General features: G+C 38.2%; 1 protein-coding gene across 4 annotated transcripts in view; it reads left to right on the top strand.

Moving 5' to 3' along the window:
- MEIS2 (Meis homeobox 2) overlaps positions 1 to 14888 on the top strand; it is a 174108-nt gene that overhangs the window by 40634 nt on the left and 118586 nt on the right. For all 4 annotated transcript variants that reach the window (XM_077180374.1, XM_054634026.2, XM_054634024.2 and 1 more), the window contains one exon: positions 12344 to 12489. In XM_077180374.1, coding sequence (XP_077036489.1) covers positions 12344 to 12489 — 146 coding nt within the window. The remainder of the gene's footprint in view (positions 1 to 12343; positions 12490 to 14888) is intronic.

Raw genomic sequence — 14888 nt, forward strand, 5'->3', positions numbered from 1 at the left:
CTGAAGGAGAAAAGAAATAAGATGTCCTTGTACATCTATTTTGATCACAAGTATTATGTCCAAGAACCTGCCTTCTAACAGAGTATTTCAGGATGTTCCCTTTATGATACGCATTTAGAAATGAAGAATTAGCAAAAAACAATAGGCATGCTCAGACATGAAAAAATGTAATGCTCAAATGAGCACAGGAGTGTGGTGGCATGTTTGCATTTAAAAGTAGTAATATATAATATTTACTTATATAAGAGCCACCACCAATATCACGTATTACTTTCAAAGCAGTTTTCATTGAAAGCTGTGTCCTTGCTTATTTGAGAAGTTAAAAAATATTTTGCTTAAAATTTACTGAAGGTAACTTTCTGAGCCAGCAACAGAAAAAGGGAATAGAATACCTTGTGTTAGATAATGCTATTAGCTATCTCAATTCTTATGTGCAGTGTAAATCTCTGTTAAGTTTTAAAACCTGACATAGTAAAACACAGGTAAAAATATCTTAAGTATAAAATTGCAAGCAGGGGGTTAATGTCTTTGAGGCAAATCTTAATTGCTGAGATCCTATTTGGTAGGATTTTGTTTTGTTTTGTGGGGTTATTTTTGGTTTGGTTTGGTTTTTTGGACTTTTTTTTTTTTAATAATATCGGCCTTTCATTGGCATTATTTCACCAAGTTTTTAGGAAGAGGCGGAGAAGGAGAGAGAGATGGAGAGACTGTGTGAAGTTTCTTCTAATGCATAATGTATTTAAATACTGTACTTTCTGGATTGTTGCCACTAACCAGCTCAGAAATGATTCCTGTTTCCTCCTTACAGACTTGCAGTAAGGAGTCAGAGATGACCATGTCTACAGTCATTCCTAGCTGGTGTCAGAACATGACAATTCTGTTGTTCTGGGTCAGTGGTGAATAACTCACTCAAATGGTGCAAAGTCAGCCAGTTCTTAATTTTTTATCTCCTCAAGAGTGCATTCAGTGACTTTATCACTGAGAAGAATGACTCCCCTGCCTAGTGTGATCAAGATCTGGAAATTTGTTGCATCAGCACATTTAGCCTGGACTGCTGCTTGATTGGTGGGGCTTATATTTGATCTTATGGCAGACAGGTCAGCTTGCTGACTGGCTAGGTGAACCTAGGTCCAGAGGGAAGCTCCATTTTACCCATCTGAACCTGAAGGAAGGGAAGTCTCATAACTTGCCAGGCTTTTCATTTGGGGTCCCTACATGTAGGCAACACTAACTCCTTTGAAGTAGAAAGTGGGGTGATGTAAGCTCTCTGGACCCCAACTTGTGAGGCTCTTCCCTAAAAAGAGCTCATGGACACAAATTAGTTCTAGGAAGACTTTGTAGACACTTCATATTTGTGTTTTGTAATATTTTCTGTAACAGTGAAAGACTTGAAATGAAATTACAGGTTATGAGCAAAAAGGCAGTGCATCAGGTCTCAGAGTGGGTGTCTGTGCTTTTGAGTTTTGTGCTGTGAACTTTTTAAAAAATAGAGTTACAACAACTTAGTACCCTGTGGTTTTGCTATTTTTATGCTTCCTCATTTTCTAAATCCACTTCATTGAAACTTTTGTCAAAAGCTTTTTCCCCTGTTTCAATGGAATTATGTGTATGCCAATACACTTTCAATCACTTAAAGCGGCCCAAAGCATCTTTTGGAACAGTTTGACTACAGAGAAAGGTGGCCATAGCCATTCCTTCTTTTTTGCTTGCTTTTTAATCATATTCTCTGGATTAAAAAAAATCAGTAAAATTATACAATGGAAAAAAAATTGCTTGTCTGCCTTTCTGATATCATAAAGATATCTGTCAGGGCCTAACTATGAGCTTTAGCTCCCTTATGCTTGCTCTTTTTGTCCATCTACTGGACTTCAAAGGAAAGAAACATTTCAGGTCTTTCCAGTAACCACTTTTAAGCATCCAATATGTACAGCACATGAGTTGTTGATGGTTTACAGTTTATGTTTATGAGGCTTCTTGGAGGAAAAGACTTCTGAAAAATAGCACCCACAAAAATAAAGACAGGCAGGTCCAAAGCACGCAGTTGTCATCTGGAGAATGATTCACTAGTGGGAGCAAGACTTGATTGAGTCCTTTGTTTTGAGCGCCAAGTAGCACATCACTTATAAAGAGTATTAGCTGCTTTTCCAAATACATAACACCCTATATTTAAAGTACAGGCTTTAAGTTAAACCTGCAAGAGCAGACTGTCAGTGTTCCCACGTAACCCTTCACATTCTGGCATTTTCCAGACTGCCAGCCAAATGAACACTTTAGGAGGAGGTGCATATATATGTCCGCAGCACCCAGCGGGTTAATCCACCCTACTGTGCATAGGTGTTGGAGCTCTTATGGTATGTAAGACTTGCCAAGTTTGGAGTTGTTTTGTACTTTTAAATTTTTTTCTGAACTATGCATTCACAGCAAGCATCTCTTCTTACGCTGTTCAAGAGTTTGTGAATGCATATCAAGACAGTACTTTCATTTGTTTTATGTAAAACACACATTCGTGTACATTTTATCATCAGAAAAAGTTTTTATGGTTCATTTTGAGACCTTTCTACTAAAACATCTTTTTTTTTTCTTAAAGTATTTGGCCATCCTCTGTTTTTTTTAAATGCATCTCAAAATAGACAAATGTGCGTTTTGGACTTGTGGCCTAACAAGTGTCCTTTTCAGTAATTGGAGCTTTTAACTTAGTATCTCTCAGGAATAACTGTCTGTTACTTTTCTAGTTCTTTTTTTTTTAATGATGAAAAAATCTTTTCCATGTCTACCCATATGGAACATTTCAGCAACTGCTTACTTAACAACTAAACAGCCCTGAAAAAAGAGGTTTCTAATGTGGACAGTACATGGACTCTTGCTGTACTAGTGGGCATCATTTTAGGGGCTGTCTCCTGGACAAGCAGTTGTTGACAAACAACATAGGGTCTAAGGGGAAGACATTAAAGATGTGCAAGACATTAAAATAAAATAAAAAGTAGTTTATATACTTTTAACAACTCTAAGGAAAATTGAGATGCTATGATTGCTATTTTCCTTTTAAAAAAACCAATAATTTTTACTCTTAAAGAAATTACATTAATGATTTAATGAAGAATGGTGCAGGATGTTAGTCATCATCTACTTTTAAGTTCTCACATTCTGCTATATATAAGCAACTGCAAAATAGTAAAGGTTAAATAAGGTTAAATATTGATGAAGTACAACTGAACTTAATTACTTCAACTGCAGGTAGAATTTTAATTGAACTTAGCTATTTTGCCCACATTTGATATTATTCTAATGATAAAAGTAACAGCATAACAAATAAAAAAATCTACTTAGAACAAAATATAGCTCTTTAATGTATACTTTTACACAGTTGATTGAGAAAATGAAAAACATTATCCCAGAACTAAAAAAGGAAAATAGTCTCTTAACGGAGATGTGCTTTCAGCAAAAGAAAAATATTTTTTTTGTCTCCTGATTTCTTTAATGACTTGTTATTGTTGCCTCAGCTGTAGCCAGTCTGCAGCTGGTATTCTTAACAGAATTACTATGAGAATGCCAAAAATACTTCTCTAAAAATATATTAAAAAAAGACTTAAAAAGAATGCCACTAAAACTGCAGCACAAGGACACTTTGTGTGACAGTGTTTAGTAGGATGAAAAATTTAAACAGAATAGCAACTATTTACATTCATACTGCAAAGTAATTACTGAAGCATATAGAATTCTTAAACCTATTTTAATAATGCTTTCCTTCAGCCTAGATACCAAAAACTGGGAGTACACTTACCAACTTGTACTGAGGTGGGGAGGGTGGGAATTGAAGTTAAAACCATGTAGAAAAAAGTCTATTGAACACTTTCCTGATGAGGTACAATGTAAGCTTCACTTTTAAATAGAAGAATGTCATAAATCAGCATAAACCACATGTTTTAATGAGTGTATCTCCTCTGGAATTGTGCAGTGCTTGCAATTCTCTGTGACCAAGACATGGATCTGGTCTTAGATTTCTTACTCAGGCAAAACTGCCACTGACATTAATGATAATTTTGCTTGAATAGAACAAAGTACTTAATGGGAGTTGTGCCAGCATGAGGGGTGCGAGATTAGGATAAACGTGCAAAAAAGTACAACTTCAAATGGCTGTACCTTTGACTTCTACAGCTAGCATTTCCTCCAACTACAAGGATCTTAATTATAACATTTTCTGGTTCAAAGATTAACATTTAGCATTCTGGGAAAGACTTTCTGGACTTTAGTAACCTGATCAGCACGGTCTCCTTTTGGTCTCTGCCTCTTTCTGGTTCTTTGTATTGCAGGGGAGATGATAGTATCTGGCACATTCCTCGGATGTCTTGAAGATAGCAGCCTTCTGTGTTTGGGGCTGAAAGATTGTGAACTCTGTGTTAGCAGAAATGCCACACAGGGGAGGTGAATAGAACATTAAAAAAGCTTTAGCTTTAGGTACTGCAGCGCAAGCAGAGTTGAATTTGAGAGCTGGGACTTAAGTGGACATTTGTCCCTGCTTTCTTCCTTAATAAAATCTGAGTGTTAACTGTGGGTAAGGGCATTTGAGAGATCACTAAAAATGAATCATTGAGTGCCCAGAAGAGCTTTATTATGATATACTATGGAGAACTTTAGAATATACCTAGTACTTTTTAAGTGGTTATCAGATACATGTAGGAGTTACTATTATGGAAGTGAATTATTTTGTCCTTCGCTGCAGAAGCAAAATAATTTGCCAAATTAAAATGTCAAAATAAAACTCATCAAAAGCTGGATCTGTGTGGTCCTTTCTGGCCCTGTGCTCCCATCCAATTTTCTTTTGCCCCATGAAAAGCTATTGAATCAAAAATCACAAGCATCAACCAGCAACATTTGTTGTGTTTGTGTATGTGTAGTCCATTTTGAAAAACCTGAAGCCATACTAAATCTGGGGAAAAAAATCTCAGTGCAGAAATCCTGACTGGCCAAATTGGTTTTTAAAAAATTACCAAATTTTAAAAATCCCCAGACAGATATCAGGTTCCAGTACTGAGTTCTTGTAGGAAGAGGCAAGAGAGGTTGCTTAGTTCAGTTTCTTTGCCTCAGAAGCAATCAGATAGAAGGAATTATTCTGCTCCTGAAGTTCTGCATAAGTGTTGCCACTGCCCAGTTAACCAGTGTGAAAATACCATGGAAAATAAATTATTAAACTATACTGTTATTACTAACTTGCCAGTTCCAGAGAAACAAATGCAGCCACATTTACATATGTGTCCATCTGTCTGTTTTTACACTTTATGTCTTCAACCAGTGGGTGAAATTGTTTTAATCCAAGCTGCAGTCTATTTTTTTTTTAATTTGTTTTTTCCCCCTGCTGATATTTTTCTCTGTGTGTATGTTATTTGTAGATGGACATGCATATTCTTGACAGTAGCTAGTCCTTAATTGCCCCTTTAAGTAACCTAATCTATCTGGCCATGGTAGTTTTAACTGGAGTATGCAGCAGAGTTCTCCATGGATAATTTTCGTTAGTTAGCAGATTGTTACCATCTCAGTGTTGCTGAAATCCCTAATCTCAGGTCAGCGTGAAGCTGCAGTGGTTACAATCCTGTTGCCTGATGCAGTGTTGAATGGAAGTGCTTTCTGTCAGAAACATGTGGTCTCTTCAGTGGAGAGCCTGCGTAAATCCTGTGTAAATAGAGGGAGGCTAACAAAGGATGAGCCCCTGCAGCTCAGAGCATTTGGAGCCATTTGGAGGCTGAATTTGCTAAATGCTGCTTATACCGCCTGAAAAGTTGAAGAGAAAGGAGCACAAAATCCCTTCTTTTTTCTCTTTCTGCTCCTACCCTGGGGGGAGGGTGTTAAGGGCCAGGGAAGCCTGAGGTAAGCCTATGAAGACTGTTTTTTCAGTGCTCTTTTGAGTGTGAAAAAGGTGGCATGGGTCACTGTCCCCTCTTTAATGTCGGAAAACCCACACAGTTAGTAAATGTTGCATGTAAACTAACGCATTTCATCCCTTCTCCTGCACTCCACGGCAGTGGGCCATGAACTAGTCACTTGAAAATCACAGAAAAATTTCACTTCAACATGTCTGGACAGTTTAGCACAGCAGGAACGTAAGAGAGATCAGTAATTAGCAGTTTGCTTTACTGTTGTTCCCCTTGTCTGCATTGGAACGCTTTTTTCACCTGATGAGAAAAAATGTTGGATTGCAATGAACAAACCATGAACCTCCTGGCTGTATAAAGGAGCTTAACATTTAAACTGTGGTTTATTAATTTTCTCTTATATAAGCTACAAAAATACATTTTTGACGTTTGACAGAATTTCTAAGATTTCTCAATTCACTTTACAAATAAACATGAAATCTAAACACAGACAATTTAGAACACAAAAAGGCCAGTCTTTTTCTTATTTTTGGACAGAAAATAATAAAAGGGGAAATGTGAAACTTAACAGTTCTGAAAATAATTTTGAAATACTTAGATCACTGATTTTATAGCATGCATGGCTATAATAAGAGCTGAAATGTCATTCACATGTGCATCATTCCTACTTTGAATAAATAATAAAACATTAGTGAATTTCTTTTTGCAAATAAGATATGTTAGTGACTCTAGACAGGTGCCTATCCAGAAACAGAAAATAAACAGTTTTAATTCTGCCTCTTGTAAATACACTTTATATACAAGATACTATGCAAGTCCTTAAGCCCTTAACACATATTGCCAGATGGCAATAGGGACTTGCTCCTGAATGACAAACTATGCTAAGTTGTAATTAGATTACATAGAATAGCTTTGTATGTGGGGTCTGATAGCATCTTAAGTTTTCTTCCTATTTGAATTTGCAATAATTATTAATTCATACATGTCATCTTTACATTATCAGTCCAGTGGAATTGCTGGGTTTTATTCTGGAAAGCAAAAGAAGAGCTTGAGACAACGCCAGGTCTTTGTCTCCTTCTAGAAGGGCATCCTCTAGAGAGATGGTAGTGGTATAGGTCTGAAATTTTCTCCTGTTCTCTCTAGTGCACCAGTGTCCAACCTTTCTTTCTGTCCAAGATGCTCTCTGAAACATAGAACAGGGAACCATGAAGCATATGTTTGGTGTCTCAGAGACACCAGGGCAGAGAATGCAGTGGTCTGATTACAGCAGCTCACCTGAGGACACTCCATTCCAGGAAGAAGTGACCATGCAGGTCAGCACAGGCTCAGTGTGCCTCTAAGGCCCCTGAACAGCTTCTGATGGCTCCTTTCCTCCTGGAGTAAAGTAATCTAGCAAAACCAGCACAGGTACTGGCAGAGCAGTGCCAATGACGGCCCAGCTCTAAGCTGGGTTGCCCACCTGAACTGTTTGTGATTTTCAAAGTCCCACCCTTGCCAGTCATAACCTATCTTAGTTTCCCTGGGCAAGAAATGCAGGAGATAAGTATGGCCTCTTGCCTCCTGTGGTGTGAGGAAACTTGACTTCATGGAACAAGGATCATTAAGAGGAAGAGAAAGAAAAAAACAATCCGTAGCCAGGACTTCATTCAAAGATCTGTGATCTACTGGAGCTGTAAGGCTAAAAGCCTGATAATTTTAACAGGATGGAATGAAGATAAGGATTCTCCTGAAGGGTCTTTGAATCTGGAGCTGACCTTCCCTCTCTGTTAGTCTTCCTTTAAGTACAGACTATCTTATCTTCAAAAACATCTTCAGACAGTTCTCTCCAGCTTTTTGGCAGTGATAATTAACCAGATTTTTAAGATTTTTCTCTAGTGGTGTTATGGATTGTATTACTAAGCCGAATGTCCCTATTAATAATGGTTTACATAATTTATGTGTCTAGATGGGCACATTATAAGTACAAACAAATAATTGCAAGTTGTGAATATCGGCTGCATGCAGATTTTCTTCTTTGTTTTGCATTTATATCCACATATCTACATATTCCACTCCATCAAAATATTAGTCTGGAATATTAGAGTAGTTTACTTAAGATCAGCATAGTGCACTGCAGCTTTCCTTTACAGAAAAACTTTAACTTGCTTTTCGTATTGCATCCACTATTTTTAGAAAAATGGCGAAGTGTCTTGTCTTCCCCCGAGTTTAGATACTCCTGCTGTTCTCTCTTTTGCTTTAGTGTGACAAACCTTAAAGCTGTAAGGGGCCTCTGATGATGAAGAAGCTCAAACACTGAGTTCTGAAATGTACTTTTCCAGAAATCACTTTTTAAACTGCTCTACTGGCTATGATGGTAATAGAAACTATTTCTAGAATTTGAATCTGGACTGTTACCAGGCTTCTGTGCTTTGGCCTGACTGGGTCATCCTTTTCACTTACCATTTTGATAGATTGTGAATTTGTTATTCATCCTGTTCACACGCAGTAAAAGGACAAGATGGGCAACTTCTAAACTTGCTTCATCTGTTGCTAGGTTTTTACTCTATGAAGAGCACAAAGACTAGGGTTGAGATAATACTGATAATGTGGGAGACTAACAAAGAAAAATTCATTGATACAATAAGGTTGGACAGGCTTTACATAGGACTGGTCTCTGTTTCTCAAAGAGTCCTTGGCTATGTCAACACTGGGCCTTGCAAGCTTATCTGTCCAAGGAAATCAGCTTGCAGCAAACTGGAATTATGATGCAATGGAAACCCTGCCATGACTGCTTATTTGATATTTTTTAAAGAAGAGGTAATATCCTTTGCTTTCAATGCAAAGGAATTCAGCTTGTGGAACGAAACCCTCAGCACATACTAAGAGTGCCTGAGCACAGAGCCAGTGTGGAAGCCCCAATTTCCCACTGTGTAAAGAAGACTTGCGTCTTCAGCATCCTCAGCAAACTCTTCCCCTAGAAGAGAAGGTCTTTAAGGAACCCCAGGTGGGTCCCTTTGCAAGGTTTCTTGTAAACTCTTTCCATCTTTTATAGGGGTTATTGAGACTATTACATAGCATTGCTATAATCTTAAACAAGCTGGGTAAAAAGCCTAATTCTCTACTGGCTCGAATCAGGCCTAGTCATTGACACCTCACAAAGAGAGTGCCACTTAAGAATTCTCCACCTTCCTGCAACACTGATAGGGTTTTGCAATCATGCGTACTCTTTGCACAAGGATAAATGAGTGAACAGTATGGGAAGCAGGAGAAAATCACCTTTAATTTTTTTGGTTCTGTGTGAAAGAGAGAGACAGTGGACCAAAATCCAAACCTTAATTTCTCCTCTAGAAAATTGGGATAACTATGCTTGTATAATTACCATTTCCATAGAACTTTGGATTTTACTCTACTCTTCTTACAAATTACCATCTAAGCCAGGATATGAATGGTTCATATAAGCAGAATCTCTTGTAATGATGATTTAAATTATTTAAATTTTGATTCCTTCATACAGTAGTGAAAAATATGGTTAATCCAATCTGCCATAAAGTGACTATCATATCTGTTCATTTTATTTCGCTTTTGATATTGTACTTTTCTCCATTTAAAGCAACTGACATTTATTTGGATAAAGCAAGCTAGGACCAGAAGTAAATAATTCCATCTTGGAAAAGACTGTTATGGGCTTTTTCTGTGATTTCTTCTCACTAGAACCTGCATCCACTAAACTGAGTGGTTGTAGTCCTATTAAAGATATGACATTACAGATTAACAGGCCTGTCGTACACCAGTAGGAACAAATCTGGCTGCATTTTTCTTCTGATATCATTTGGAGTTACAATATTTGAATTTTCTTTTGTGAGGTTATGGAACAGATTAGGGAAGCACTGACTCTTATGATTTCAACTGCTGATTACGATGGGAATGCAATGAGAGCTTTAACTGAACTTTTCTTTCTTGGGCTGCTATTAGCTTTTTCAAACCAGGGTATTAATAACCTCATCAAAAAGTCCAAACACTGATATAGCATGTGGGAGACTCCTGCTGAGGATGCTCACAAATAGGAGAGTATATGCAGACAGACAGGAATTTGTCCATAGAGAGAGTGAACTGGTGTTTCTGTGGTTTGAAAGGATGGTGCAGAGCAGAAGTTTTACAGCTCCACACATCCTGTGCATACACACATTACTTTTACATAAAGAGACAAAGATATCTTTATCTGCACGACAGATAGACAAACAGACTGACTGACTTCAAACTTGCACTTTCAGTAGAGATTTTTCCCCCCATCTCCGGGTACTGCTTTTCAAAATTGCCTGAGGCTACAGTACAGCACCTCAGATCCCCAAGGCCCGTTGCCTGGCTCCTAATAGCCACTCTCCATCTGTGTCACATGAACAGCTGATGAGATAGCTCCAGTGTCTGTATTTTGGAGAGCATATCCACCCAGGTTAAAATGCTGGGGTTGCCAAGGAGCAGTCAGAAGCCATTAGTGTTTGTGAGAATTTGCCTTGCAGCAGTTCCTTGGCATAGTGGAAAGTGTGTGTGCGTGTGTGTGTGCGCGCGCACACGTGTCTGAGAGAGAGGGGTAGGGTGGAATACATGGGGGGGAAGAAGGCAGCAGAAAGGAGTGCTTTCTAAATAACTGATATATTACAAAAGCAAACAGTTGGTTACAGTGCTTAGAGCTTCCATAATCTCTTCAACTACCTTACTGTGATTTGACTCTCCTTTCTCTATCGTTAATAGAAGAGAAAAAAAAAGGCACGAGAAACACAGCAGCGACTTCAGGGTCTTGCTCTGGTGTTTGGGCAGATGGAAAGGAGCTGCTCTGCCTTGGGGCAGGGTGGTTGTAATGAAGTGGCCTGTCAGTCTGTAAATAGTGAGGGTCATCTCTTCCATGTGATGGAGGGTATCACATTGCAGTGAAAATGGAAATGTCAATAAAATTAATCTGCCAGCTCTTTGCTGTGGCTTTTTCTGTCTCTCCAGTCCAAAAGGGTCAGTTTTTCAGAGGGGACGCAGTACAAGAAGGGTGATCTGGCATGGGAGGGAAGATGGAGCTGAAATGCAAGTTTTGAAGCAAATGGACTGTATGTAGCAGCAATGTATTTCGTTTAGTAGCACTACAGATCTAGACGAGGCTATAGGAATTAGCTCATGAATCTATAGCATTCCTCAGGAAGCTATGGAGCGTCTAGCTCAGGCTACATTGAGCACAGAGTTTATTGTTTTAGGCTTTCTTGGACAAGGTTTTTACTTAGCATGGGATTTATGGCATTTACTGCTAATGAATGTCTATTCTTAAATTACAAAAACCACCGTCTCAGCACAATTCCCAGATGTCCTTCCAGGACCTCGGCTTCTTAAACACCAGCAGGGAGCATAAACTCTCCACTTCTCTGTTTTCCTCTTTCGTGTGGCTCCGGGCTAATGATGTGTAAGGAAAACACAGCAATCTATAAAGTCTCAGTGCTGTCCCAGTATTCTTCATTTATTTTGCATTTGATTATGCCACAAGTCGGATCTTGTTTCTTTCCTTTTTTTAAAGTTATTAGTTCAAATATTAATGTAGGAATATGGCATATATTGCTGCTCTTGATTGATGCCTTCCCAAAAACAGGAAGACGTGCTCGTATGAATTTTAAGAAAGTAGGGGTCCTGCAATGCCTTGCCAGAAGAGTTTTTCAGATACATAATTTAGATGCCCTCCAGGCAGGCTTTCAAGGCATTTTTGCTGGAGGGCAAGAAAAAATAACTATGACTGTTAAAAGTAAATGATTTTTGCTAATGCACAATTAATGCCAGGGAAAAGCACAGAAGAGAAGGATGTTGATGGAAAGTTCTGATTAAGTGAGAGCTCTACCTTGATGTGCATCTTTTTATTTTAATGATTATAACCACTGATGCAGAGATGTAGAAGTTTTCATGTCATGCAAATGCTGTACGCAGGGTCAGACTAGGTGTACGTGTTTGTGAGTGCGTGTGTGTGTGTGCTGGGAGGTGATGGTGACTGGGAGGGGCTCCTCTGACAGTGTGTTATGTGCACTGAACAGTGACATGGTTACTGCCACCTCTGCAGAGGGCCTCGAATATATAGACTACAGAACATTTAACTTGATTACTTATACGTACATATTCAGAATGGTTGTAGGGATGCATTTACAGTAAATGGGTTTTCTTGTGGCAGGTTTTCTCACATTGAATCCCATAATTGAAAAAGAGGTACTGCACTATGTCAAGCCCACAATTATAATTGAATTAATGATATATGCATGTGTGAAACACAAAATTAGTATTTGGAGAGACACGGTTTTCTAATTTTTACATATTTGCATCAGCATTCTTATATAATAAGAAACAGTATGTGCCTGATCTAACAAATAAAAACCCCCCAAACTGTGGTAGTGTCTTGGCAATTAATGTCTTGGTATTTTTTGGCTTCTGTATTTGGTTCATTAAACATCTCCTCCTTCCTGTTTTTCTCTTTGTTGTAGGTGATGGTTTAGACAACAGTGTAGCCTCACCTGGTACAGGAGATGATGATGACCCAGACAAGGACAAAAAGCGTCAGAAGAAAAGAGGCATTTTCCCCAAAGTAGCAACAAATATCATGAGAGCGTGGCTTTTCCAGCATCTCACAGTAAGTGGTGACCAAAACCAAAATAAATTTCTATTCATGTGCCTAATGAGGTTTATTCATCACTACTAGAAATCAATTATCCCCATAATTTTTTGCCCATTATTAGGTCTCAGGATTTGTTGCTTTTTTTTTTTTTATTATTAGATTTTTTTTCCTTAGGTCTTGGAATCATGACAAATCTGAAAGAAATCTATCTATCTATCTGTCTATCTATCTATCTATCTATCTAATCTCTATAGATGTATATATATACACATCCTTTGGAAAGAAAAAGAGAGAGAGTACAACGCCTTAGCATGGAACACCATCTATATACAAAGTAACCATTTTTGGCTTTGAACTATTCAAAATCTTCCTACAGACAGCAAAAGGGGGATTCTTACTTTAACATATAGAAAGCTCTGACTTCTGGATTCTTTATTGCTGGCCTCTGTTTACACAAACTTTGTATGTATTGGTGAAAGAGAGAGCCCTGCTCTGTGTGCGTGTGCTGACATACGCTGTGGATGTTAGAGAAGTCAAAGCAGCAGCTTGCAACCTTGCCATTGTCACTTTTTTGTGAGGAAATAAAGAAAGCTTATAGATTCCTTAATTTTTCAGTTGTGTAACAGAGAGAATAAGCACCTCTTTTGCTTCTCTTCAAGTCCATAAATATTAAAACCTAGCCATATTCACATTTGGGGGGAGAGAGATTAAATATGTGAAATAGCAGTGCTTTCCTTGGGCTTTTATTTGTCTGCTTGCTATTGGTATTGTGTTGGTGTTCTGTTGACTGTTATAGCTTCATTTAGGCATCAAAACACAATTCCACAGAAAACCTAGTAAGCCTAGTTTACTTCATGTGAGAAATGATGGAAACTGGTAAAATTATCAATTTTCTTCTTTCTTGCACTTTGAAATTGTTTCTTACTGATAAGGCTTGAAATGCTAACTGTTATTAACTGCCTCTTCTTCTACCGAAGTTTTATAAATTTCCATGGTTTTATAAATTTCCTGCTGTTGGTTACAGAGTAATGATTCTGGACCCGATTTATTTATGATAGAGACTATTGAACTGCTCTGCCAGCAGCACAGCTAAAGGGGGGAGAGATAGATTCACATTTCTAAACCATCATTTTGATGTAAGGACGTTAGTAGCAAACTAAGGTGCATTGATCTGGCCTGTGGGGTCAGGATTAGCTGGAATAGCCAGTGTCTCTGCTGGAGTAGTGGTTATTCCTGCCTCTCAGCTATGGCCATTTCAAAGGTCAGGTGCCCTGTACCCACTTGGCTCAGAGGAATTAGACAGAACATGAGTCTCTGGGCTGATTACTTAACCAAAGACAAAATAATGAGTCCTAAGCAAATACTGACTAATTGAAAGGGCTGTAAATCCATTACATATTGGTCAGGGATAATCAGGAGTATTTAATCACTTTTATCTATTCAGGAGCACTGAAGCTGCAACAGCAAAGCCCTGAACCTTGCCATGTGCTTATTATTCTCATCATTATCAAAATTACTTCACAGCTGTTCTTTGCTACATCACCTCAGCTGGAGATTTACTAACCTGTAAAATGTTTTTAATTTGGAAGTCGAGTGAGTGCTAGTGGAGGGTTTTTCGTTTAGCTGTAGGGTATCTTTACACGAGTAGTACAGGCAGACAGCAAAAAGCAGGGCCACAAATAAACAAGTTTGGTTTGTAGACACCTCCATGTTAACTGCATTTCCTCCTATGAAATTTGTGATATCAATTTTTTTTCCTTCCTGCCTTTCTTTCTTATGTGCTCCTTGAAAGCATTTGACACTTGCTTATTAAACAGTCAACTGCCTCTCACTTCTCTTGAGGAAAGTTCTTCTGGCTTTTTGAAATCCCTTTTCCTTGTTTCTATCCTCTCTCTCCTGACCCTCTCCATCCTGCATGAATTAAGGAAATTTGCCGTCACTGGTGAGGATGGCCTCACAAAAATCAGATTAAATGAACACAAAAAAGCCCCAAACCTTTTACCGTCCAGGCTTTAATGAGTTTGCAGGTGTTGAAAGATTTACTGCGCTGTAATTCTCAGACCTGCAAACTGATAATGGAGACCCCTGACCAGTGCAATGTAAATTCAGAAAGATTCTTGCCATAAACACATGCAGGGAAGGAAGAAAACTCCTTTCTTTTAAAGATCTCACACTTTTTCTCAAATTAGCTTGTCCATTCAAAATGTTACTCTGGCTGAGCCAGAACAGGGGAATCTGTGATGTACAATTTTATTGTTTCAAGTAAATATCTTTACAATGACAGTCCATGATTCAATGTACATTCCTTCATTACTACTCTAACCTTATTTCAAATTGGTTTGTTCCTCTTTTGTGCTGTATGACCTGTTCTTGTATTACAATAATCCCCTGATGTACCCTTTTTTCTTTCTCTC

The sequence above is a fragment of the Agelaius phoeniceus genome, chromosome 6 (genome assembly GCF_051311805.1).
Source record: "Agelaius phoeniceus isolate bAgePho1 chromosome 6, bAgePho1.hap1, whole genome shotgun sequence".
Taxonomy (NCBI): domain Eukaryota; kingdom Metazoa; phylum Chordata; class Aves; order Passeriformes; family Icteridae; genus Agelaius; species Agelaius phoeniceus.